The sequence below is a fragment of the Callionymus lyra genome, chromosome 3 (genome assembly GCF_982586985.1).
Source record: "Callionymus lyra chromosome 3, fCalLyr1.hap1.1, whole genome shotgun sequence".
In the NCBI taxonomy this organism is placed as follows: Eukaryota; Metazoa; Chordata; class Actinopteri; order Syngnathiformes; family Callionymidae; genus Callionymus; species Callionymus lyra.
The window spans coordinates 21,464,016-21,491,046 of NC_141820.1; the positions used below are offsets into that span (position 1 = coordinate 21,464,016).

The window sequence follows — 27,031 nt, forward strand, 5'->3', positions numbered from 1 at the left end:
GTAATCAATAATACCTTTAATTTCAGAGGCTCAGACCAGTGTCTCAAAGGTAAAAGTTTACATAATGAAACATTATACAACTATTGTTACGCTTCTTTGGTTATTATTTCAGTTTCTCTGGATAATTTAAGAGGTTCTCATTGGATTTGGATAACAAAAAGTTTCACTCATGGTGCAAGAAATACATTGATGTTTTTCATGTAAACAAACAATTATATAAAGAATAAATATCAAATTTATAGAGAAATATATATTTCCAATTGAAATAAAAGTATTTAAACAGTTTTTCTTTAATGTAAAACGTTTTCTTTGATCCAAGTCATGTATTTGTGTTTGGGCCTAATTATGGGAAGGACATTTGTGTTTTAATTAATAAATCCTCATAAAGAAAAGTTGATAAAAAGTGGCTTCTATAAAAACGTTTATAGAAAATAGATGCTTGAGTATTTTAACTGATTAAACATCACTAAATTCAGCCCATCATCACAATAAGTAGATAAACAGGGTATGAAACAACAACAAAGTTATAACATAATTTAATACGTATTGCTTGTTAATATTAAAACAAAAAATAAAAATCTAATGCTCCAGGTATTTTCTGCAAGTCTGCAAATAGATTTCCTTCTGTGGTGAGGATTGAGTATTATTGTGTTTGCACTTCAGTTCATAGTCAATACTGGCAAACACTAGAGAAGATTCTTAATTATAGTTCAATTATCACTTTAGGTTTTCACTTTTGGAAATAACAAGCAGCCGAGAATCGAAAATGCAAATGCATTTCTTGAATGCATTTCTTCTTGACCACTCATGGTGAGGCCAGTTGCTCATGGTTTTTATGAGCAAAAGAGTAGAATATTGGGAAATTCAAATGTATAGCCAAGGGACGACTAAAACAATATCTAAAGAAAGACACATTGTTTAGACTATTAAAGAAAGTGTATTTTCCCTTCATATCCTTTTGATGATAAAGCAACACTTTTTTCCGAAAGAACATTTTTTCTTGTTCCGTCACGCTTATGTTAACAGCGTAGAGATCAACTCAAGCACCGATCGTGTTTTCTTATGTACCAGCGCTTCCTTTGCTCTTGCAGTGTATATTTCAGCCTCTCGTATATAAAAATCTTTGTCTGAGCCTGAAGGGAATAAAGAGACGCTGATGTCAGTTTGCGTCACAGCTTTCAATGACACAAACATTAATCTTGCCATCCCTCCGTCCTCCTCGGAAGGAACGGCTTTACATGCGGAACAAAAACTCATCCCTCTGTCCTCCTCATGGGCCGTCAGACGGCTGCAGCTGACAGGACACTTGCCTTCTCCTCCCTCCGGCTGTGAAGAGGACACATGAAAAAAAGAAACGTATCCGTGTGTATGAGAGCAGAGAGCAACATTTTCAATTTCTTTTTTACTATTGTCTCGATTTTCTCTTTAAAAGTGGAAAAGAACACAATAATCTTCTAAATAAAAATATTTTGGAATAATTCAAATATAAATGTCAATAAGTTGCAGTATATTGGGGTGTCTGTGATTGCGTTATATACAATTATTGTCTCTCTTGTTAGATTCTTTTCGACAGTTTTTACCGAAGGTCTACTTTATTTCTCAGATATACCAGAACAAAGATGTTTGGTTTTTATAGAACATAATTTTCTGTTAATTCATTCATCTTAATGTGTTATACTTTAATTTGCCATTGATTAAATATTATCAGCACCAGCATATTTTCTCTTTTTTACTATTATATTGCAGTGATTGTCAGCCAAAGAAAAGTGGTTTTGTAATGCAGTACAGTAGTTTGAGTATCGTTTTTTTTTTTGTTAATTAGGTTTCTTGAGACTAATGTAGTAATTATTTTCACTTAAGACTTTCCTGGATAAGTGCTCATTTGCAAAATCAGAAAAGGCATACAAGTATTGCTGACATTCCACTTTTGAATCTACCAATTTTCATTCGGAAAAGATTAAATTCCCTTCAGAGAGCAACTCATGTGAAAACCCAACTCTCCTGACTCACTCACATGTTTCAAATGTTGAAGTCTTCCTCTCCAAGAAACAGTAAGTCTCTCATCATGACCATGTTTTGAACTTATTACATTATAAAGTTAGCCCACGTCTGAAATCTCAGCGAACAAGAGGTTACGAGAGCAGAGTCCATTATGATATTATAATGGCTTCACTCCTCCTCCAGCCAGCTGTAATCACACCTCGCTTTGTTTATACAACGAGTCCCTTGGAGGTGGAGACTTACAGGATTGATGACGTGCAGTGACAAATCTCTATGTTTGACGAATCAAAGCAGAGTGGGTGTGGTTATGGTAAACAAGATTTAATATTGTTTAAGATCATTTTCTGAAGTAAATATTTGAATGAAAAGAGAGTTTTGTAAAAACTGACACATACTGACGATACAATAGAGTCCAACATCTATTTAAGTCACTCTTAAATCAACACTAGTTTTCCTTTAAGAGTTTATTCCAAACACACTGTCTTGTCGTTTAACTAAATGTTAGCATGTTTGCACTAAAGTCACATGTATAACCTTGGTACATTTGAGGTACTCATGTTCAAACCCTAAATGTGGCCATTTAGTACATTTTTTAAATGGTTTTTACTTAACTCAAATTAGGAAATTAATAAAAATAATAACATATTTCCTTTCTGTACCATTCCTGGCAAGATTTAATCCCTGGCATAATTTCAAAAGTACTGGTTCGGCACCATTGTCAGATAAAGAACATTATATTATTGTAGGGATTTATTTGTGGGTGACACAAGAAGAAGCCAAAAAGTCAAAGATGTTGCTTTTTAAAAAAATAATCCGTTTTAAGCTTCAAACTAACACTGTGCTCCCCCAGATAATAGAACAATTCCTCGCCTCCTGTTGATTTGTTTTTCTGAAGGCTTTAGAGTCTTAAGATTGATTTACGAAAGGTTGCAGTCAGATACCTTCACGGCACTAAAAAAAAGATCACGGACACAAATCCCTTTATTTTCTCCGTCCAATTTCCTTCTCCACACTGACCCGCGACCCTCAAACCTTGGCCACCTGTGAGAAAAACAAGATCAAGGAGAGATACGCGGGTCGTGATGTCTCCCTGAGACTGAGACAATGTGTAATCCGGCGGGGATTGAGGGTCGGAGCGAACGTGGGTCTGCGTTGAAGTGAGTCAGTTGAGGTGATTCGCTAAAATGTTTGCGTTAATTATCCTCATCTGGAGTTCACTTGCTGTTTATATTACAATTTCGACCTGCGTAGGAAGTGAAAATCGAAAAAAAAAAGACCATTTGTTCCTTCATCACAAAAATAAATTATTAATAAAAGCTAGTTTTAAAATAAATTGAATGCAGAAGCAAAAGAAAAGAAGCAGTCATACATATTTATGAGTAACAAACATGCAGGCTGATGTATTTGTTACATCAAAGTCTACATCTGCCTCACATTTGCACAGTTTCTATAGTAATTATCTGCATCAGCGTTTTCTAACGTGAGGGCAGTGGCCTGCCAGGAGGAGGCGGCGAGATTTGCCCACAACTTTCTTGAATTTGTATTCTTAATAACTTCCTCCACAGGCCAACAGGGCGACGTTTCTAACTATACGAGCGCACACTCAAACACTATAAACCAATAAAGAGAACCCGCGAGCGACCGTGATCTGGGGAGAGCTTGTTTGAGTTGGTTTTTAATTTAATCATTAATGGAATTAACTTTTTATGACTTCAGGCTAGAAGAGGCTGCAATAATATTTGGTAAGAGTGTTAATAATCAAGATGTTTTTTTTCCGGAATTACTGGAGTGAAAGCGGGCGACAATGTTTTTATTCAGCCTCACGCTGGTGATGTAATTACTTATGTTCGTATGTTCTTGCCAAAAATAATTGTATGTTGTCAGACCTGGAGCCGTTGAAGTGATTCTAGCTTCCCTCGTTTTCTATTCACCCTCATGTTGACTAAGGGTTGGTATTAATTTCAGTAATCTGTTCTTTCTTATAGTTATAGGTACAAATGTAAAGCCATTTCATTGTAGTGACTTTAGCTCCATATTTTGTTCAAAATGAAACTTAAAAACATCCAAATACCTTCATACTGCTTGTCTGTGGCGTCCATCTTGAATTGAAGCCTCGAAAAGGAATTGTTCCAATATAATATAAATGAGTCTATATTTTAAGATTGTTCTTAGCGGCCGCTGCTAGGCTAGCTAGCTACATAAATCTTGCACACTGACACAACTTCACAATTCCATGACTGAATGCCGGCTGTTGTCCGGGAAAATTACGCTTTGTCAGATTCATTCCCTGTCATAAATGGAGTGCAGCAGGGCTGTGTGCTAGCCCCCACGCTGTTTAGCATCATGTTAACTGCACTGCTAACAGATGCCTTGAGTCAGGCAGACGTGGGAATTTGGCATCAGAGACAGGATGGATGGGAAAGTGTTCAAGAAGTCTACAAGCCAAAACCAAAGTACAGACAGATACCGTTAGAGGCTTGTTTTTCGCCGATGACGGCGCTTTAAATGCCAGCTCAGAACCAAACATGCAATAAAGTACAGACAAGTTATCAACGTTGGCTTGACAATAAACACAAAGAAAACATTCGTCCTCCACCCCACCCGGAAAACCCTATGGAGCCTACCATCACAGTCAAGAACAAAAAACTGAACGTGGTTAGCAGATTCACCTACCTTGGCAGCAGCCTTGACCAGAGTGCCAACATTGACGATGGAGTCTAAACCAGGAATGCAAAAGCAAGTGCTACATTCGGCAGACTTCATGCCAGTGTCTGGAACCGAGGTGTACAAAGCTGTTGTACTTCCGACGCTCCTGTATGCATGTGAGACATGGACCGTCTACCGACGCCATGCAATGGAACTCAATCACTTCCAACTGTTCTATGGTGAACTTGAAGAAGGTACACGCCTGCATGGTGGCCAGAAAAATCGCTACAAAGACACCGTAAAGGTATCTTTGAAGGCCTTCAACATCAAAACTGACACCTGGGAGGAAGTTGCAAACGATCGACTACCGTGGCGACATGCAGTCCAAGATGGTGCCACTGTGTTTGAATGAGGGAAACTGAGAGACTGATAACCTTTGCTACAAACAAACTTGAAATATTCAGACTTATTTAAGCTTTTTTAGGAACCATTCCTCAGATGGAGGCTTCAATACAAGAGGAACATTAAAGACGAGTATTTATTGGATGTTTTAAGTGTGTCATTTAGGACGAAGATGAAGACGAAGACCACCTGGCGCCAGACGCTTCATTAAAATGAACAAACATTTTTGTCTATAATTCTAAAAAGGAAAAGATTACTCTGAAAATAATGCCAACCCTAAATCGACACTAGAGTGAGAAAAAAAAAAAAGTTTGAATTTTGGAAGAGGTTGTGACGACTGTACCTGGATGTTGAATGGTTGAAGGACTCAACTGTAAAAACAAGAGTCACTGTTAAAGAGTTATAGTTGAGGACACCTATGTGTTTTAATATCCAGTTAGAACTCTTTCATTAGTACTGGTTCGTTAAGGGATGTCTAAGAATACCGTCCTGAGAGATGCGAGTATGTAGGAAGATCATGAGCTGGAGGATAATGACTTTGCTCTGACAAGACACTTGACATGAGATTCTGAAAGACTTGATGATGAGTCAAAATGAGTTGTTCCTTTCTCTTGTTATTATCGACAAATTCTCACTTATCAGTCGCATCACGCTCATGCAAATTTAAAGACTAAGTTTTGAATTTTTAATGTCAGGGTTTGGTGGTTCAATTATGTGCCGCACAATTATCAAAACAATCCAAACTTTGCATTACAGTGACAAAAAATACATTCATTTCTCCAGACTGTGCATCATTATGCGCTGTTTTAATGCACCAGCCAACCGAAAAATCCATTATTTTATTACATGTAATTGCAAGGACAGTTTGATATTTCACATCAAGAAGTGTTGATTAAAAATGCGCTTCTATTAACTGTGTTGTCATCTTAGACATGATTGTCATGACAGCAGCTTCATAATTAGATTGTTTAGTTGATGAACTCAATTGAGTTTTCATACCAACAGCCTGTCTCAGCTCGCCATGTTTTTTACGGCGCCCAGATTCTGACATAAACGAATGTGTTCGGGTTTGTGTCGAGCACTGTGATGAAAGAGTTTATCCCTGCAAAACAGTGGTACTTCTCGGAAGCTCCCAGTTTATCACAGGGCAGATAATTCATCATGTTTTATGTAGTAAAAGTAAAAGAGTAAAAGATCACAGACTCAATGATTGGTTTTCCTCTTTAAATTGTATTAAATTGATGCACTAGAAGAGAGAATTACATTCTCAGCTATGTTTAATAAAGTCATATAAGTAAAAACTCAATTAAATTTGATTTTCCAGATCGTGTACTTATTCAAATAAACAGTAACCCTAAATGATAAAAGATCTATAACTTTTGTACAAGGTAGCTATACAATATTTTTGGGATTATTTTCAGAATGATTCCTTGTGATTGTTTCAGTCTCTTAGGTTGTTATTAATAAAACTGATATATGTCCAAACATGAGCTTTAAAGGCAGCTGGAGCCGACTATCCTCTCATCCTCAGTAATCGCCGCGGGATCTCGCAGGATTTAATTGTTTACTAACCTGCTGACAGCGTAATGACTGCTTCCATCTATCTATAACATACAACAACTAGTATAAAATTAACGATTTCAAAGCCTTCCCCATGGAAATAGATAAATTAGATTTGGAGTGATACTGTGTTCAATATTTGTACTGTAACAATATAAGTCGGTGTGTTGTTGTTTTTTTCTCACAACCCTACATTTGACTGTGGTGTCAATAATTGTTTGTGACTTTTACAGCGACGACTCACAAGCTTATATGAACGATTAGTAAAATGTACGACAAGTACGATGATTGCATTTTATAGTGTTTTTTGTACTTATACAGGGTTTAAATTGTTCTTGAATTACAAAATGACTCGTGGATTAATACTGCGGTGACTAGCTGAGTAATACTGCAGTGACTTGCAGAGTAATACTGCGGTGACTCACGTAGTAATACTGCGGTGACTTGCGGGGTATTACTGCAGTGACTTAGGGAATAATACTGCAGTGACTCGTGGAGTAATACTGCGGTGACCCGCAGAGTAATACTGCGGTGACTCGCGTAGTAATACTGTGGTAACTTGCGGGGTATTACTGCAGTGACTAAGGGAATAATACTGCAGTGACTCGCAGAGTAACATTGTAGTGACTCGCGGAGTAATACTGCGGTGACTAACGGAGTAATACTGTGGTGACTTGCAGTGCAATACTGCAGTGACCCTTAGAGTAATATTGCGTTGACTCATGGAGTAATACTGCTGTGACTTGCGGAGTAATACTGCGGTGACCCACGCAGTATAGTGATAATATGAGTAATACTGTAGTGTATCGCGGTGCTGCTATGTGTTTTTTTAGCGCTGTGTACCACATAAAATGGGTTGGAGGAAGTACAACCAGTATTCCAAGGCTTATAAACCTTGACACGCTGTCATTTTTTGAGAATATTTAGAGAGGACTTAAAGTGTGATGTATCTTAAAGTGTGCTGTATAGTCCGAAAAATAATGTATATGTTCTTTAAATTATTAAATATTAATAACATTAAAAAGTGATGAAGATGTAGCGAAATATTGTTTAACATCACTGTGGATTTATTTTTTCCATAATCCTCATTAGTTAAAGAATCTTCTTTCAACGGCAATTAAAAGCTTCCGGTCTTGCTTGGAAACAGCGCCTGACAGAATAAACAAACAATTATTCAAAGAAAAGGGCTTTTAACCAAACAAACCACTTCCATTCCTCAGATTATCCAGATAAATCAAGCCTTCCTCAATGCAGCTGTTGTTTTTGTGAATCCTTCAACGTGTCCTTCTTCCCTCCTTCAACAAACTCTTTGTCTTTCTCTTGTTTGTCAGTCTAATGTGTCTGTTCAAATCTCTGATGGTGTAATGAGATGCTCTCCCTTCAGGGAGGATTAAAGTCTGTCAGAATACAAACAAAACCCAGAAACTGTTTGTGCTGACCCACCGTTGGCTTCTGCTCGCAGAAAACCCTCGCTATTTTTGCGCCTCCGCTCATTAGTGTGTGATCTCTTGTTGCCGTGCCGACTGCACCCGTAGGTAAGAGTGGTAGGGTCTGTTCACCTGCTAAATCTGGCCCCCCAAAACCAAAATGAATTTAGCATTCTTGTATGTATCAAAAACGGCCTTGAACTTTTTCTTCTTCTTCTGATGAAACTAGATTTCAACACATGTTTATTTTGCTTTATTAAGACATTTGGTTGAATATTTAAATAATAATTATATTTTTCTTTGGCGCTTCTTACTCTTTACTCAAACAAACTGCTAATGGGAATCATCCTATCAAGTAGACAATTTCTATGGGTAAACTGCTGCACATAAAAAGGTATCGTACATAAAATGTGAGCCATAATTATTGGTTGAAATAAAGAGGAATAATTGTGTCATAGTTCCGACATATAGATGTTTAGTCACTGAAATATATTGTGGAAAGAACCATAAATAAAAAATATTTAAGATATTATATATTGTCAATGACAAGTTGCTCAAAGTGGTGTCATTATTAAAGTCAATATTTCATTGTTCACCAATGGCTTGGATTCACAATGTATTTATTTGTACTTTTTGCTGACCCAGAACTCTTAGTCACATGTCCTATCATCCTCTACAAGTTCATATTACACTGCAGAAGTTGTATTGTTGTAACTTGTGGTATAGAAGGACACATCGAACATTGTAATTTAAAACATTATGTAGAAGTTCAACTAGTGTTTGCTTTAAGTTTTGCTTGAAAAGAGGCAATAATTAAACCATGATAGTTACATACAGCTGATATTGAATGATGGAAAAATTATGAATGTGAGTATTTTTAGCCTTGACATATAACAAAGCTATTGAATAAGAAAAGATTTGGCCTTTGAAAACTGACATGCTTTGATTGCAGAGCTCGTATACGGTCTTGTGACTCACAGGAAGATGTAGAGCTTCTATTTCAGAATTCTATGATCATTTTATCTAAAGGTAGAGCGGCTGCCAGACTGAGCTTTTCAATGACTTTTGTTTGTGAGGAGTTTTCAGATGAACTTCTTGTTTGCTGAAGTTTTAGGAAAATGTTGTTTTAAAGGAAAGAGCTGATTCAATATGTGTCGGAGGCTACGTGTCTACAGGCTGAAACCATTGCTGATGACGATGACAGTTCACCCAAAATTTAAACTTAAGCACTCATTTTCTATTCACCCTCATGTCGACTAAGATTTGGGATTCTATTTTAGAGTTATAGGTACAGATGTATGTTCATTTTAATAAAGCGACTAGAGCTCAGTTATATGGTATACGTTCTAATAATCCCAACCCTTAGGAAATTATATTTTGGGGGAACTATTACTTACGAGTTATTAACAAGAACAACAAGAACCAAGTGCAATAAAAAGAACAAAATGACAAATGACAAAATCCAAATATAAAGAACAAAGCTCAAAGAAAAGTAACACAAGAACAGGATACAAAGATCAACATAGAATAACATCATCTTTTCGCTTCACCCCTGACCCCCAACTCAGAATTAAACAATCTAATGGCAGGAGGAATGAATGAGTCCCTGAGTCTATTAGTGTTGCATCTAGAAAGGAGCATTCATGCATTTGTCAGACGTCAGACTGGTGGTAGACAAGTTAAAATTAGAGCTGAACAATTATGGATTCACTTGGTTCAGCTTTCAAACACAAGACACTTTATCATGAAACCTCATCAGCTGTTTCATGAGGATTCATCAACACTGGGAAACAGGATGGATCAGCTCTAACTAGACGCTCTCTTTAAGAAGGAACCGAGCAGACTATTCCTGCTAAGAAGGTTGAAGTCATTTTGAGTCCAGGCAACTTCTAAGATTCACCAGCTTCTATGGAGGAGTCTACTCATCAGGGAGCATCACAGCCACAGACAGGAAGTGGCTGATCACAGGGATAAGGGATAAGGGATAAGGGATGAAGTGGGACTGTCTGGGTCTGTGTTAGAATGGTTCTCATCTTACCTTTCTGGGCGCAGTTTTAGTGTATCTGCCAATCAAATGAGGTCTGAATCGGCAGATCTGTTGTGTGGAGTCCCTCAAGGTTCTGTTCTGGGTCCTTTATTGTTTTTGCTGTACTTGATTCCCCTTGGTAAAATCATTCAGAGATTTCCAGATGTTTCTTATCACATTTTTGCTGATGACATCCAGCTCTACTGCTCTTTTGACCCAACTGAGCCCCAAAGGCTGAACAGCTTAGTCAATTGTTTGCTAGAAATCAAACAGTGTCTGAGTGAAAACACTTTACAGCTTAATGTGGACAAAACTGAAACTCTGGTGATTGCTCCTGATGATACGATTCCAGGGTTGAGTCAGTACTTGGGTGACTTAGGTCAGTCTGTCAAACTGAGCCTGAGAAACCTGGGTGTTGTATTTGATAAAGACATGTCTCTTGTTCAACACTGTAGAAAACTGACCAGAAACTGTTTCCTTCAACTGAGAAAAATCTCTAAACTTAGGAAAATGCTGTCACAACATGATCTTGAGCTTGTAATCCATGCGTTTGTTTCTTCTCGTCTGGACTATTGTAACAGTTTGTTTTCATGTCTTAACAAGAAGGAGCTGTCTCGCCTGCAGTTGATTCAGAACTCTGCAGCGAGAATTCTGACCCGCTCTAGTAGAAGAACTCACATTTCTCCGGTCCTTAAAACTCTTCACTGGCTTCCAGTTTCTTTCAGGATCAACTTTAAAATTCTGGTTCTTACTTTCAGAGCTATTCATGGTCAGGCTCCTCCTTACATCACTGATCTGATCCAGCCTTACACCCCAGCTCGGTCTCTGAGGTCTGTGGATCAGAATCTACTTATGGTTCCACGCACACGGCTCAGGACCAGAGGAGAGAAATCTTTTCAGGCTGTTGCTCCTAAGCTTTGGAACAATCTTCCTCTCTCTTTGCGCTTGATGGAGTCTACTGACTCCTTTAAGAAACATCTTAAGACGTTTCTATTTGTGCAGGCTTTTCCTTGAATTTCTCGAACTCCTGTGTTGTTCTCGGTGTTGTCTTGATCTTTGAAGTATGTACTGTTTTGAGTATTGTTTTGATTGTTAAAGCGCTTTGTGACCCTGGTCTCGAAAAGCGCTATATAAATATATATTACTTACTTACTTACTTACTTACTTCCTGTGCTGCAGGAAGGAGAGGTTCAGATCTTTGAAAAAAATATATACAATGTTTTTAATTAGTTATTTTATACCATTTTCTGAACTTAAGTAGTGTGTGCGAAACAATAAAAACTAGACTAGTAGTCATTGTCTTGTTATAAATGTTGTTGATATATTTAGAATTATTTATGTTTTATTTATTGATTACTATAATGTATTGTTGTTACATTATTATTTGTTTTTCATGTATTAGTATAGTTATTGAATTATTGTTTTTCACTATTTTTTCATACTATGTTTCATCCATTCTGTACAGTATTGATAATGTGACAGAGATCAACAGTTGCAAAATTGGCATGCACACTTTTTTAGTGACCAAAGTGGAGCATATTTAATCTGATTAAGGACCATAGTTCATATGAGGGTTTTTATTCAAGTGGTGTTCGCAGCAACATGAATAGTTAATATAAAGGTTTTATAAAAACAAGAAGAATATCCTATAAAAGACATACAACAATTTAATCAGGAATAAAGAATACACGAATTTAAGAAGTACCACACTTATGTTAAATCTACAGTAAATGTTAGATCGAAACTTCATAAATGTCGGGATAGTTTTACCCTCACTTAGTTTCCTGGTTGGTTTCACCACATTAGCTCAGAAAACTGTCTCTCTTTGCTCGGGTGTGAAGATATGAACCCTTTTATTACTGACATATTATAAAAGTTAACCGGTTTTACATTGATTTTTATTGTTAAATTACTTTTGCACAGGCTTTATTTTTAATAACTGGCTGTTATTTAAGTTTTATGGTTATACTACCTAATCCTTTTTTTCAAAAGGATTTTGAAGTAGTGAGAAAAAAGACCTAGAATTATATTCAATATATACACATTATATTCATTCATTTTGTCTTCAGCAGAAGCCTATTAAACTGTCTTTGGTGGAAGAGCTTTTTCCCTTAGGGGTCGTTTTTTTTGCCAGTTGTCTGTATATTAAGTTATATTTTTTTAAGTTATTATTTCTCGTCGATTTGCTTTAGGGGGAAATGACTGCATTACAAAAAACGACGGCGCCTCATTACAGCTACAGCATGTCGGTGCTGTTTAGAGAAAAGATCCGGCGTTGAAAAGATCACATGATTGTGGTTAAGGCTCCGGCTTGTATTTATTCATACGCTTGCTTGAATGTAACAAATGCCTGGTGAGATGTTGGAGCCGCTCCGTAATAGAAATCATAGCTAGTGGCTACTTGTGTCAAGATTTACGCGGTTGACATTTAAGAAATTCATACTCTGTGGGTGTCGCACTTCAACGGTGCTTCATCAGCGAGATGATACAACAGGACAGTAGTGAGGCGGTGCTGACATGGGTCAGTGGTCCTTGACACAGGGAGCTGTGACTCAGGTCTGTTGATATGAAAGTCAGGGACCAGCATATGCCAGAAAGAAAGTGTTTTTTTCCCCCTCCTCTCTCTCTCTCTCTCCAAGTGTGTGTTGCTTTGCCTTGGCTGCACTTGTACCAGTTGCTAAACCATCCATCAAATTACCGCCACAACTGAGCATCCATCACCCCATCCATCATCCAAGGGCAACAGACGGAGACACGGAACTCGGCGTGAGATGTCACGGACGAGTGGAGAGAGAACAAGGGAAGGAAGAGGAGGGTGAAGCTCCAATTAGCCAAGTAATCATATATTGCAGTTATAAAAGATACATCTGTGTATTTTACTTATTTATTTCTGCGACTAAATCTGAATACATTATGACGTAGAAGGTCATAAAAACAACTCTTCCTCATTCAGGTAGTTTTACTTGAGTTGTAGGACTAGTTTGGCAGATGTTTTTTTCACTATTTAAACATTTATTACCCAGTCTTAGAATAATGTTAAATTATTACCAGATATGGAAGTTGGCTTTATATCTTTATCTATAAAGGGAACTGGGTCAGCTTGGTTATCTTCTCAGGGGTCCTACAGAGACCCATCTGGGCTTGAAATGACCACCATGAACAACTGACCAATTGCTCTGTGTCTGGACTAAGCCTGATTTTTAGTTTAGTCCCTTATTTTCATTCCAAGGAAGGTTTTAGATTAAATTAAATCTTTGTAGCTCAAATGAATAAATGAAGTTACAGCTTTTTAAAAGTTGCAGGTTATCCAAGGTTTTTTGGCCTTCTTTTAGCCCTTAGCAGCTTCCGTGTCTTTTTTTTTAAATCTGTTGTGATCAACTGATAATGACGCTAGCACTCTTTTAAGTCCATACAAGTATGCTAAAGGGACAATCAAATAAATGAAACTAAATTACATGGCCTTTGCATTATTCATTAAAAATGTTTTTTTGCGACATTGTATCTTGTAAAAATCTCCAGGCAACGCCAGGTACTTCAGCTACTACTGTATAATCCCAAATGTTATGTTGTGAACTAGTTGATACAGCCACAGCCATCACAGTCAGTCTTCCATACAATCCGGGTCAAACCTGAAGCCCATTGAGGCTTTTAAAGCTGAGGTTCCTCTCGCCTCTTACCTGAATGGGTTTTAATCATATTACTGTAATGTGTCATGTTATTGTCATTCATGTAATTGTGATTGACATTTGTATTTCTTTATAAACCACTTAATATTGTTGATGTTTTCATAAATAGAGGAGGAGAACAGTTAATAAATAACCTTGTTGCCACTGATGAAAAAGTTGATGAAAATTCAGGATTGAAATCAGTGACACTTTCACACCAGAAGAAAACCTGCTCTGTGTACTTGAAGTAGGGGTTTTCAGAGTAAGCAGTATCTATTTTATTATTGTGTACCTTTATTTTAAAATATGTGAACTGTAGTGTTTGGTAATGTTGCACTATTTTAAATAATAGAACCTTTAACTGTTTTCCCCTTTGCCTTATTGAGAAGTTCTTAATTGAATTACTGTTTAAACAGCCACTTAAGACATTTTTATTCCTGCAGGCTTTTCCTTATTTTTCTGGAACTCCTGTGTTGTTCTCAGTGTTATCTTGATCTTTTAAGTATATATTTTATTGAGTATTGTTTTGATTGTTAAGGAGCTTTGTGACCCTGGTCTGGAAAAGCGCTATATAAATACAAATTACTTACTTACTTACTCTATTTTGGTATTATTGAAGAATTCTGTGCCTCTGAGGTACTACTCTTCTGCTTGTACAAATCTTATTCCGAACAATGACTGCTCTAAACATTACATTATATATTGCCTTTGGTTGTTGTTTTTTTAAATCAACTAACTTTGCTCAGAGACTTCAAAACCATATCATAAATACTATTATCACTTTCACACTTAAATATACATCGCGATATATGTTGTCGCCGTAAAGGGATTCAGTTTATACTGCGGTATGAATTTAAGGTCATAGCCCTATAATATATACATTCTAATAACATTATTTTTTTCTCCCCTCTCTCAGTTTTCACCTTCTCTAGTGTCAGATCTTATCCTTCTCTTGTCAAAGAATCCAGCCTTTGTGTGGCTTCACTTGGTCGAGACGTTTGTTTGAACTGTGTACGTTGATCCAGATAAGAGGAGTGTATAATCTGTCAGGTGGCGAGCTGAAGGCACACTCCCTACATTGCAGAGGCTAAAAACAAAAAGCAATTTGCTGAAATGAGAGCCGTCTTGAGGTGCTGTTTGGCAGCCCATAATTGGAATGAAACTTTCATACTCCACATTTATCTTGCTGGCCATCTGCCCGTGTCTTTTCTGAGCAGAGATTCACCCCGAAAGGGAAAAACCCAGAGCTAAGCAACCTTGACTGACAACCCCGGAGCGATTAAAAATTTCCACTTCACCTATCTGCATTTGAGATGTCTTGGAGAGGAAATCCATGCAGACGGGGAACAGCAGCTACAGCATGCTGGTTCAAAACCCCGCTCTGCAAGAGAGCTGCCGCTGTGCCATTGTGCAGTGCTTTACCTACCAGAGCGATCCGTGCCATTTTGCGGCCGACATATGGGGTGTGAATAACACAAGTCTTTGAAGTTATACGGAGACACCTGAGTGTCACCTGGGAGAGCGTGGCTGCAGGCATTTCACGATTCCTCAGGAGGAGATTCAATTCAGCAGCCGATTGAACATGCGTTTTTCATAAAGTTGCCACTTGCCGGGGAGATATTCACTCTGCTGGATGTCTTGCCAGGGGATGGATTCTGCTGGAGGAGTGGGATTGTGCCGTACAAGTGATATAGCTGTGAAAAGAATTGTATTCCTTACAGCTGATATTGGACAGGAGCGCTCTCACGTACATGAAACTTAATCAGACTCTATGAATCCTTAAACACAGTAATGTTTTTGGTATTCAAGGACATAAAGAGAATGGTAGGAAATAACTTTTAGCAGTTATTTGTGATGATTTTTACCCCATTGGCCCAGTTTATTCATATATTCCAAGGAGATTATTTGATAAACGTCAGTGTTTCTCTGTCAATATTGAGGAACAGACCGTTTAATTTAGGTGGTCGTTAGATTGCCATCTGGACCCGAAACCCTATTGAAGGATTTGTCACTCTCTTAACTGGATGGAGACCATTTCGTTATCTTTTTTGCAGCCTGAATGAGATTTCTGCTATCAATTATAGGTTTAGTGCAGAAAAAGTTATTATTTATATAGATAGAAGACAATGTAGGCGAATAATCTTCATGACCAATTTTTTTATTTGAAAGAGATCCAAGGGATCTGGGAATGCGGCCGGCAAAGCATTTTATTATTATTATTTTTTAAGAGGATAATGTTGTTGTTATTATCGTTATTTATTCTAACCATTGTTTCCTGTGAGAAAAACACAGTTCTTGAATCCTTCAATTTGTTTTCTCCATTTGATTGTATTCTTGTCCTTTATTGAACAAATATGTTGATCTAAGTGTGTCTTAAATAGATGTTGAACTTCTATCGTATCATCAGTATGTGTTTGTTTGTACAAAACTCTCTTTTCGTTTAAATATTTACATTAGAAAATGTGATTAAGCCCTGCCCACTGAAAACACTGATAGCCACTCTGCTATGATCTGTCAAACATCAAGGTACGTCATCGCTAGTCATCAATTTTCCTCCTCCAAGGAACTCGTTGTATAAACAAAGCAGGGCGTGATTACAGCTGACTGGAGGAGAAGTGAACCCATTATTATGTCATGATGGACTCTGCCCTTGTAACCTCTCGTTCGCTGAGATTTAAGATGGGGGAAAACATTATAAAGTAATCATTTCAAAACATGATTATGATGAGAGACTTACTGAATCTTGGAGAGGAAAACTTTAACATTTGAAACATGTGAGTGAGTCAGGAGAGTTTGGTTTTCAAATTAGTTGCCATTTAAGAATGGTTTAAGTAGGCACTTGACAGAGGTATGCGTTGTCTCTGTGCTTTTCTAGGTTTTTTTGGAAACAGCCATTCCCATCCAATATCAGCAATACTTCATTGTGATTGAAAAGAAAGAATCTCAGTGCTTTCTACTTCTTTGTCCTTAAATTTTATGCTGGAAACGGCTTCTAGAAGATGAAAGAATCAAACGTGAAAGCTTCTCCACTCAGTGTCTGATCCTCCACATGTACATGTGGTTAGTTGTAAACTTATTTTTGATGTTAAGTTGTAAGTAGCACTTCCAGTTACAAAGAGCTCTTTATATATTGCATTAGAATTGAAGCATAATTTATCGTGCGGCTGCTCAACACCTCATTGTGTTTTAACAGCTCTGAAATTAAAAACGTAAGCAAGGATAGTTGTTTTTTTATAGTTAACTGTGTGATTATAGACGTCGTCAAGACATCGTTCCATCATCCTGTGTAACTTTACTCTCCTCAGTCTTTGCATAAAGAACGATGAGTCTTATCTGTTTTTAATGTGCAAACGAGTGTTACGTATGATAACAAGTCCCCGGCGTCCCTCAGAGACTTGGTTTTCATTACAGATCGTTCAGTCAATTTATAAACACAGTTATCTCGCGTCATGAGTGTGCACTAATGCAATATTTATGAGCATTACTTGTTTGTTACTGATACCTGTGTCTAGCTATTCATAAATATTACATTTTACACGATGTGAAAGATTTACGACCTTGTCGACCTCTTACAACTTTGGTAACACCATTGGTTTGGTTGCTCCCCTCAGAGTCTTTCCAGAAAACAATTACTGACGAAAGATACAAGCTATATATATGTATGTATATAAAATCCAGATTTTTTTTTCTACACATGTAACCGAAGCTTCTAACCATTGTGTAACCAGTTACCTAATAGAGATTTAGGATCTCCCATTAGCCATCTTTACATCGCAGTTGCACTACATAACCACTAGAGCACAGGTGTCTAACTGGTCCAGAAAAGGGCCAAGTGTGTGCAGGTTTTGGATCCAACCAGTCAAGAACATAAATTTGTTAAGCTGGTTGGAATAAAAACGTCCAGTTTAACACCCCTGACCTAGAGGGTTCTGCCTCAACTGACACTTCAGATCTAATCCCATTACAACAAAGCCCTTCCAGCTGTTGGAAAATAAAATATTGACTCTGGTAGACCCACTTAAAATAGTAACTAAATTAAAGCCAGTATAACAGATATGTCACATAACGGTGTTTCACGTATTTCTCAGACTTTAAGGCACACTTACAATTCCAGAATTTTCTAGAAAATTGACATTCGGCCTTATGAATTGATTCTGGTTGTCCTTACTGACTCAAACTCATTTTATGTGGTACACAGTGCTCAATTTTTTTTTTAAAATAGTAAACTATGGAACTGCAACGCAAGTAACCTTAATATTACTCAATATGCAATTCTCGTAGAATTACCCCCTAGGCTCTTGGCTATGGACTTTTATAGCATGTAATTTGTGCATTGTTTTGTTGTTCAGGCGCCTTGTGACCCTGGTCTGTGAAAGTCGCTTTTCAAATAATAACGAATGACTTGCTTTACTTACTTGAACACGCACATGAAGCTGCATTATATTTATTAACTAATTTAAGAATGTTTTAAACCCAATAAAATAAAGTACAACAAATACTTATGTATGAAGGAAATTGTTGTATGTAGTAGTAGTAATTGTTTGTATCTTTAAACAATCTTTCATTAAAACAAGTGAGTCGTCGCTGTCAAAGTCTTAAAACTCTATTTGAACCACAGTCACTGGCCTCGAGTTCCTGCATCACATGACCATAACACACACTCCTCATTGGTCAACAGCAGCTTCATGTCACCTTCATGTCACCTGGACCCTTTTCGGTTCTTGTACTACATTTTTTGTACATTCAAGATGATTTGATGTAAGTTAGATTGGACAAAAGTTGACTAAACAACATGTTATAAGAACTTGTGATGATGTCGTCAGTGCAGTTAAGATACATTTATGAAGGTATTTGAAATCTACCATTCTAGCAAAATCGAAATACTCCGGGTATTATATGAGTTGAATATATTTCTTCAAACTTTATCCTGGTTTGTGTGCTTTGCTGTGAGTCATGTCTGCGAGTTTGCTGTCATTCAGTAGTTACATCCGAACGTCCTTAACTTAATTAAAATGCTTGTATCGAGGACTTGTGTCAACTGCTTTCATTTACTTTGATAGACAGCTGCTATCAATATTGGCAGACCGTTCAAGCTAGAATAGTTTCTTTTTTGAACTTCCTCTCAGAAGAGACTTTTTTTTATGTTGACATGTGGGAGTAGCAATATCTCCATAATGCTGCTCACTCTTTCATACTAATGAGCGCAGAATTCTGCAGGCGGCGCTAACAGGATTGTATGTCTGCAAGAGCAGTTTGAAGATGCATTGTGCTTTGAGATTAGTGACCTGAAATACTGCGAGTCTCCAGAAGAAAGCCGCTTCGGTTTGTTTAGACTCGGAAAACTCATTTTTATACGAGGACGGGTTTTTTTCAAAAGGTGCAGATATGTGTTGGTGTGAAGGAGATAATGGAATTAAAAATAGTCGCGTCTCTTATTGATAACAGAAGGTGGAACAAAACTTTCAAATACTTTTGGTTTGTTAACTTCCACGCTGCAGTTCTGAAGTCAACGGTTACATTTTCACTGTCTCTCTTTAGTAGACAATTGTACATATAATAGCTAATGCAGACCCCAAATTATTGCGTCAACAGAAAATGCCAATATAACGATATGTTGAGAATATTATATCATATATTATTATATTTATATTATATATATTATATTTATAGTTAATAAAAAGGATCAGGTTCAATAACTGCAAAAGCGACAAATAAATGTCTTGAAATAAATCACATGTCAAAAATGTATTCGGTCTTTTTGGAAAAGGTTTCTCAACAGTCAACTTTATTATTTATGTATTTTACTTTAGCAGCGGGAGACAAGAAGTGGATTTTAAAGCAGCAATTAGGAATAAATAGACAAGATATTTTGGTGTTAATTTATTTAAAAAAAACATGCTAACTCGAAAACACTTTCAAAACTTTCTTCGCAGCTCAAACAAACACTTACATTCAGTGTTTTATAAGTGCTATTAGAATTATAGTCTTGATAGCAAACACGTGTGGTGGATTAAATACCTTGACAAAGAACATAAATCTTTATTTAACGTAGTCCTAATACAGATCAGATAGTTTGAAACAATTCCATTTTCCCTCTCAATTACACTTGATGACTCTCAGACAGTTGTAACCCTCCCCCCTCCACCACAACCAGTGTGTGGGCCGTGTAGTACACGTTGTACAACGGTCGAATACACATGATACATCCAGACACACACTGCATCATGTCAACAAAGAGGTCACAGATGAGGTCGTTCATTAAGGGCTGCAGATAGACATGTCACATGACCCAGTACGATAGATTATTGACTGTCGCTGTGTGTATATATGTCAACGGATGTGTGCAGCGAGTCTACAAATGCACACACATGCGCTTAGACACTCGCACACACACACACATGAGAGCATGCACATCGATATAAATGTCGGCGAACAAACCTACACACAAACGCACCCACACAAACAGCATGATATTGTGCCAAAGTACAATTCCATGATAAATTTCGGTCCCTGATCATTATATGCGTCAACGCCCCGATGTTGGCGACTGATAAGACACTCTCAAGTCTTTAAGGGGAATATGATCCGTAAAGCGGGAAATGTAAAAAAAAAAAAAAACACTTTTACATAAAACGCATTTTGTACTCGCCCCCTACTGTGACGCTGAATTCCATTCTTCTGTTGTGTTTTTCAGATCCGTCTGTATGCCAGGCCCGATGCCATTTCCAGCGGAGCAGGTGACTATGCGCTCCACATCACCAAGAGGCTTTTGGGATTTTACCAGGACTACTTTCAGGTCCAGTACTCGCTGCCTAAACTGGGTAAGTAGCCTGCATAATCCCTCCCCGGGACATACTATGGGGTTTCGCGGAGATGTGTGGATTATTGGTGTTCTCCAGTGTGCCAGCAACCCATTTTTCAGAGATACCTTTTGAGTAATCGTGACATCTGACTGAAGGGAGAGTTTCACTTGAGTGTCCGTGTTCCTTCTTCCTTCAAATACTCCTCCTCGCTTGTATGTGCCGTTATCTCTGAACAGTTGCAACACAGATCGAAATTCATGAAAAAATCTGGGTGTTCTCATCCAAAAGCAATTCCCGTTTATCTTTGGAGATCTTCCTGTGTGTTGCTGGTGAAGAGAAACAATCTTCTAGGATCAACTAGTCGGACCAAACCTCTTTTTTTTTTTTTTTAAACGTGAGGAATGTTTTGACAACATGCTGTGAATACTGTGTAGATGCACACCTTTGATGAGCAGTTGTCAAAAGAGACAGCTTCCTCTTAGCGACTCAGTACTTGAAACATTTATTGTATGAGCTGTGGAGAGCTTGATATGCAGTTGTCAGGTTAGGAATATGATTTAAAGTGATACTTCACCCAATTCCTTCATTTTCTACTCACCCTTGTGTCCAGTAAGGGTTGGAATTCTTTTATAATAATAATAATATGTGATTGGTTTTATATAGCGCTTTTTTGGAGGTCACTCAAAGACGCTTTACATTGCATAGAATATACATAAAAGAAAAGAAAAAACACGAAAACAAATTCAAAATAGAGTCAGGTATGGTATGGGTGGAGTCGAGGGTCGTATGCTTTCTTGAAGAGGTGAGTTTTGAGTTGGCTTTTGAATGAGTTTATGGAGTCTGAGTTTCGGATGTTTGGGGGGAGGGAGTTCCAGAGGGTTGGGGCAGAAATGGCAAAAGCTCTGACTGTTTTAGTAATCTTTTCCTTTTTAGAGTAATAGACAAATATATATGTTCATTGTATTGTAGTGACTTGCGCCCAGTGGACAAACATACTTCTAAAGGACACTTGAAAACATCCATATATCTGCTCGTCTGCTCGTCTATCTATTTTTGAAACCTCAACGTGAAGAATTGTTTAAAAAAAAAAAAGTCTATATTTCATGCTGGTTTGTGGCAGTCGATATAAACCAGAGATATTCTGGCTAGACAGTGTGTGCTCTGGCCTACTGATTAGAAGATTAGTGAAGTTAGAATTTTGGCTTTTACTTAAAGGATAGAAATCAGATTTGGGTTAAAGTCACACACTTTACTTGTGTACAAGTGAGATCGCATTACAAAGTTTACATGGCGGCTGTTATGTCTTTGCTGCGGTTTTAGATGCCCTTAGCTATCTTACTCCAAAGGTTTCAACTGAACACAAACTAGAAAATAAGTTATTATCCTCGGGGTCGGGGTGGTGTTCACGGCCTTCAGAGATCTGGCACAGACACATCTATACTCCCACATTGCTCTCTCACATAAGCAGCGTTGAAAAACAAACGATCAGTCAGATACAAATATTATACGTGGTTATGTTAATTTGATGAACAAACTTTGGCTCAGGACTTTTCCCATCACTACTGTAGATCTTTCCAATGGTGTGTTCACATCAAAACGTGATTCTGTGTTTGTTAAAAGAACACTTTCACGCCATCTATTATACTGTATAAATATTGTATGTTTTTTTTCCCATCATACCAAGACGGTATGTGGTTCCTTCTCTGTATCTAATGATGGCCCCTCACAAACAACCACAGTGTAAAGTGTGGCCCCCTCAGGGAATTGAATTGCCAACACCTGTTCTGAGGTCTCCTGGTCACGTCATGAAGAAGAAGATCATGAGTACGCGGCCAAAGAGCACTTCATTAGGCCGGGATCTGACATGTCACTTGTCTGCCAGGCTCAGAATAGAGCTCTGCTTGTTACTCCGGTACATCCCTGTGGGAGTCGACCCCGGGTCAGATAAGGCGGCGATGGAAACATCGTTTTTCTTTAGGACAGAAGAAATGTCTGATTGTCTTACTTTGAGGTGGCTGTGAAAGGAAAGCTCTTGCGCCTCCTGATAAAACAGTTACGTCATGATTTCCCAACTTGCTAATGATGATGGTGATGAAAACAAATGATGCTGCTCATGATGAAATGTTTTTTAACTCCTAAGGTGGAAATAGTGAAGAGTTCAGCTCGACAAAACACACAAAAGTTTCTCACTACAATAAAGTCTAATCTAATCTAGAAAGGAAAGGCAGACCTCCGCCAAGACGCTAGTTCACACCTAATAAAACTTCCCATTCTTTATTTTGTCGTGTCAAATTTCAAGTCAAACTCGTGTTTATTTTCATTTGCTCTTTATCTTACATCCTTTCATTCAAAACATCCATCAGTCAATTGATGGAATGTTCAGTGGAATTCTGCTCCAATAAAATATCTGATAGCTGCAGCAAAACTTGAGGTTCGCTCAGAAATGAGAAAATAACATTTTGGTGTCATTGTGGAGTTTTCACTTGGACTTAAGAAGGTTATAAGGGTTTCGTCGTCCACTAACATGGCAGCCCTGCTAGTCACACAGCCGGATCCACTCAAGCGGGAAATTGGAAAGATTCCTTTTTATAAAGCACAGTATTAATTTCAAATCACTAACATAAATGGACTTTCCACTTTAATAAATGTTTCTTTTCCCCCAAACTGTGATTCAATCAACATAAATGAAAACAATAATCAGTCATTGTTACCATAACAGTATACCACTGTCTGATACTGTTGGTCAAACCACTTATTTTGGGAAAACAAATACATATTAAATTTCATAAAAAATCTATTATCAATGGTGAGGATTTGGAAGAAAAAAGTGAACTTGTTGGTTGGTGTGCAACAGAGGGAAACTTTTTTTTACAATAGAATTTTTGAATCGTGTAAGTTGTTTTAATAGTAAGAAAGTAAGTAAGTAAGTAAGTAAGTAATTTTTATTTGTATAGCGCTTTTCCAGACCAGGGTCACAAAGCGCTTAAACAATCAAAACAATATTCAATAAAGTATATACTTTAAAGATCAAGATAAAACTGATAACACAACAGGAGTTCCAGAAAATCACGGAAAATCCTGAACAAATAAAAACGTCTTAAGATGTTTCTTGAAGGAGTCAGTAGATCATCAAACACAAAGAGAGAGGAAGATCGTTCCAAAGCTTATGAGCAACAGCCTGGAAGGATTTCTCTCCTCTGGTCCTGAACCGTGTTCAGGAACCATCAGTAGATTCTGTAGTGGATTGTGTTTGCTTTTATAAAGTTTTTGGCGCTGGTTTTTCTAGTTTTATGAACAGATACAATTTTCAGGATTTAAAATGCAGTTTCTGTCCATAGTCGTCACGTATACGGTTACATAACCACTTTAGATAACTAGCTGAACTCAGCGTAACTTCAAATATAAGTACTTGGAGCACATCTGGATCTGCTTGAGCTCGGCTGTTCATATTTCCTTCCTTGCTCGTCACAGGCCAGCGGAGACCAGCTGGAGTGTTGCTCTGTTGACCACACTGCATTTAAAACAGACTCACGTGATTCTTGTGAATCGGTCCGGATCACAGGACCCGACATCCACTTCAGCTCGGCCCCATTAATGCCGCTAATATCCGCGTAAAAAAAAAAGGGTCACGGAGCAAATGTCAGACGTGACCTGAGCCACAACAAACACCGTGAAGGTGAGGTGTCGGAGGAAGGAGGGGTGCGACATGTACAATATGTAGCCCCCCGTGATCACCCCGAGCTCGTTCTGGCGTGGAGGGCGAACAGGAAGCGATCCGTCGGGACAACGGCTAATTGATTGGCAGGACTGAGAGGTAAAACAAACAATTACAAGGGCGGCTGAAGATGAAATATGGCCAAATGATTTCTGACAGCTCTGGAAGGAGTCATTAACTCGGGCGAGGTAAAGAGGGAATAGAACCGCGGCGAATGTGATCATAAACATTTTTCAAGTGGCAACAAAAAAAGTGTCACGGAAGCAGAAACGCTGAGAGAAGCATACGTCTCCCTGACTTTTCTTCCTCTTATGTGACTCTTTAACGCAGGTGGATGTCGAACCTCTTATGTCACATACATGAATATTTGATTTCCTTTGCTTTTATGAGCTCCTGGAACTATTACTTTATGGTTTTTACACTGGTCCACCATTACCGAGGGCACATTACGAGTCTGGAGCGCTTGTTGCCCTTTAAAAGTTTCTGCCTTTTAACAACCACAGCATGACTGCAGAAGAAAGAGAAACTTCCAAAAAAGTAGATACAAACAGTTTTGCTTTTGAGAATGTTACTGTCATAAATAAAACACAAATATTTGTATATGCTATTCACCGTACTGTCCCACCCTCCCTGTATAGTTTTCGCTCTTGGCCAGGACATGATCTTAAATAGTTTGTGATTTATTTTAACAACTAAACTAGTTCTGATGGAATTGCAAGTTTTGTACCAAATTTAACTCTTCAGCTCCAGCAGAAACTAATTACCTGAACCGTGAATCTTTTTTTTTTTCAATTAAAATTTCAATTTGGCAATTCATACATTAGTGTTTTCCAAAGTTTTGACCCAACAGGAAGAAGCCCTATGTGGTCCAAACAGGAACTGGCCGAGCATTGCTTGAAAAAAAAGTAAATAAATCCCATTTCACAAAAGCTTTAATTTATTTTTTCTTCAGTGTTTGGTTACCGACATTTTGTTGGGCTGCTCTGTTCCTACTGCAGCTGGAGCCACATCTTACACCTAAATCAATCTAAAATGTTAATATGAAGTTACATTTGTTTAGCTAAAAAGTAAAACAATGTTTGAATTGCGTCTCCAGCACATATTGCAAGGTCAGCAGATCCTGTATATTTTGAAAATAAAACGTCTGTGATCCATACCGAGGTTTCCATGCCTTGAAGATAATCAACTACTTTGAATTAACTTCCACTTAAAACATAAACTACGCCTTAATAAGATTTCTACTCTTTCAGCCTCCACTCCAAGTGAGCATGTTGACGATGGCTGGACGCAGTGTTCCATCTATGGCTTTGCATCTGTTTCCATGCTAATGTCGACATCGTTTGTTACCACTGTAATTCATCATAACTGCAGCAAGTGTGTGTGTGTGTGTGCTGGTATGTCATCTGTGTGTGTGTGTGTTCAGTCCCAAAGCCTCAGGGCTCCATCTGTTGTCATGCAGGGCATCAAGTTCCCCCGAGAGAAAGAAGCAGGAATGATGTGCTGAGGTACATATTTAAAGAAACAGTCGTTTCCTAATCAGATGCAGACTTTCAACCGTTTAACGATCAATATTGTGTTGAATAAAAGATGAGTCAAGTGTGCGAGAATCTACATTTACAGGTGATGTACATTATGAAGCACACGTTGCCGCGAGAAAAATCTATGATTCATCCTTTAGAAGAACAATGTTTGTAAACTTGAGACACGTTTGCTATATTTATGTTCATTATGGTTGTTTTTTTGTTTTTCAAAAACGTTCCAAAAAAAAATGTTTTACTCTGCACAAGTGTCTGCATCTAAATAAGCCCCTTTTACCGTTTAGATTCAATTATTTACGGAGGATTTGTTTTCCTGGTATAGCGATCAAACTGAGTAATAGAAAATATGAGAAAAGGCAAAACACTATAATGATTATTTTTTATTGTTACTTTTACCCAGTAGTTTGTGTCCTTTATAAAAAATAATACTATAAAACTGGCCATTTAAAAATGTTTGAAATCGCTATCCATCAATTCTATCACTAGTTCAACCCTACATATATTTTCCTAAATATCTTTGTTTTAATATCTTTTTTTCCTTAGAGCTACTACATCTTGTTTTTAAATAAAATGTAAATAATAATAATTTTCTCCTCTTTTTTGCCTTTTATTTGTCCTTTTATGGGTTTTTGTTTTATTCTTTTCATAACGCTTTTTGTAATATTTTGAAATAAAATGTATATAAAATAATAATAAATTAAATGTATTAAATAACATAAAATGATGGCGTAATAACATTTAGTTTACGGTAAAATATATGAAATATGCAAATTCAATTTAGTATTTGAAAAAACTGGAAGAGGTAAAAACTTTCCATACTCTTGCTAACATGTTGAAAACTTTCTCTCAAAGCAAGTTTTAGTTTAAAACAGAAATGATGAGATTGAATTATGACGATTAAGTGTGACTTTAGGATACACATCTTAAAACATTTTAAAAAGAATATCTAATGATTGATATATTAAAACAAAATAACCTCAATCAAGGGCATGAAAATCCATTTACAAGTAACTAAATACTCACACATCAGGCACTCCGCCTCCATTTTGTCAGCTGAATGATAAAAAATATAAAATAATTGATTTAAAGACAAACCTTTTATTCGATGAATAAAATGCTCTCTGAGCCTTTCCAGCTCCGTACACTCGCTGCAACCCACACACACACACACTGTTTGACCTCCACTCTGAGAAAAGTTTCATAACTCAGATGTGCGTGGTCAATACATTTATTTAAATGAAAACATCA

General features: G+C 37.4%; 1 protein-coding gene across 1 annotated transcript in view; it reads left to right on the forward strand.

The window, feature by feature from the left end:
* The window catches only part of LOC148083822 (thyrotropin-releasing hormone-degrading ectoenzyme-like), a 171,839-nt gene that overhangs the window by 28,491 nt on the left and 116,317 nt on the right, over positions 1-27,031 (forward strand). The window contains exon 4 of the mRNA XM_087787001.1: positions 20,422-20,548. Coding sequence (XP_087643127.1) covers positions 20,422-20,548 — 127 coding nt within the window. The remainder of the gene's footprint in view (positions 1-20,421; positions 20,549-27,031) is intronic.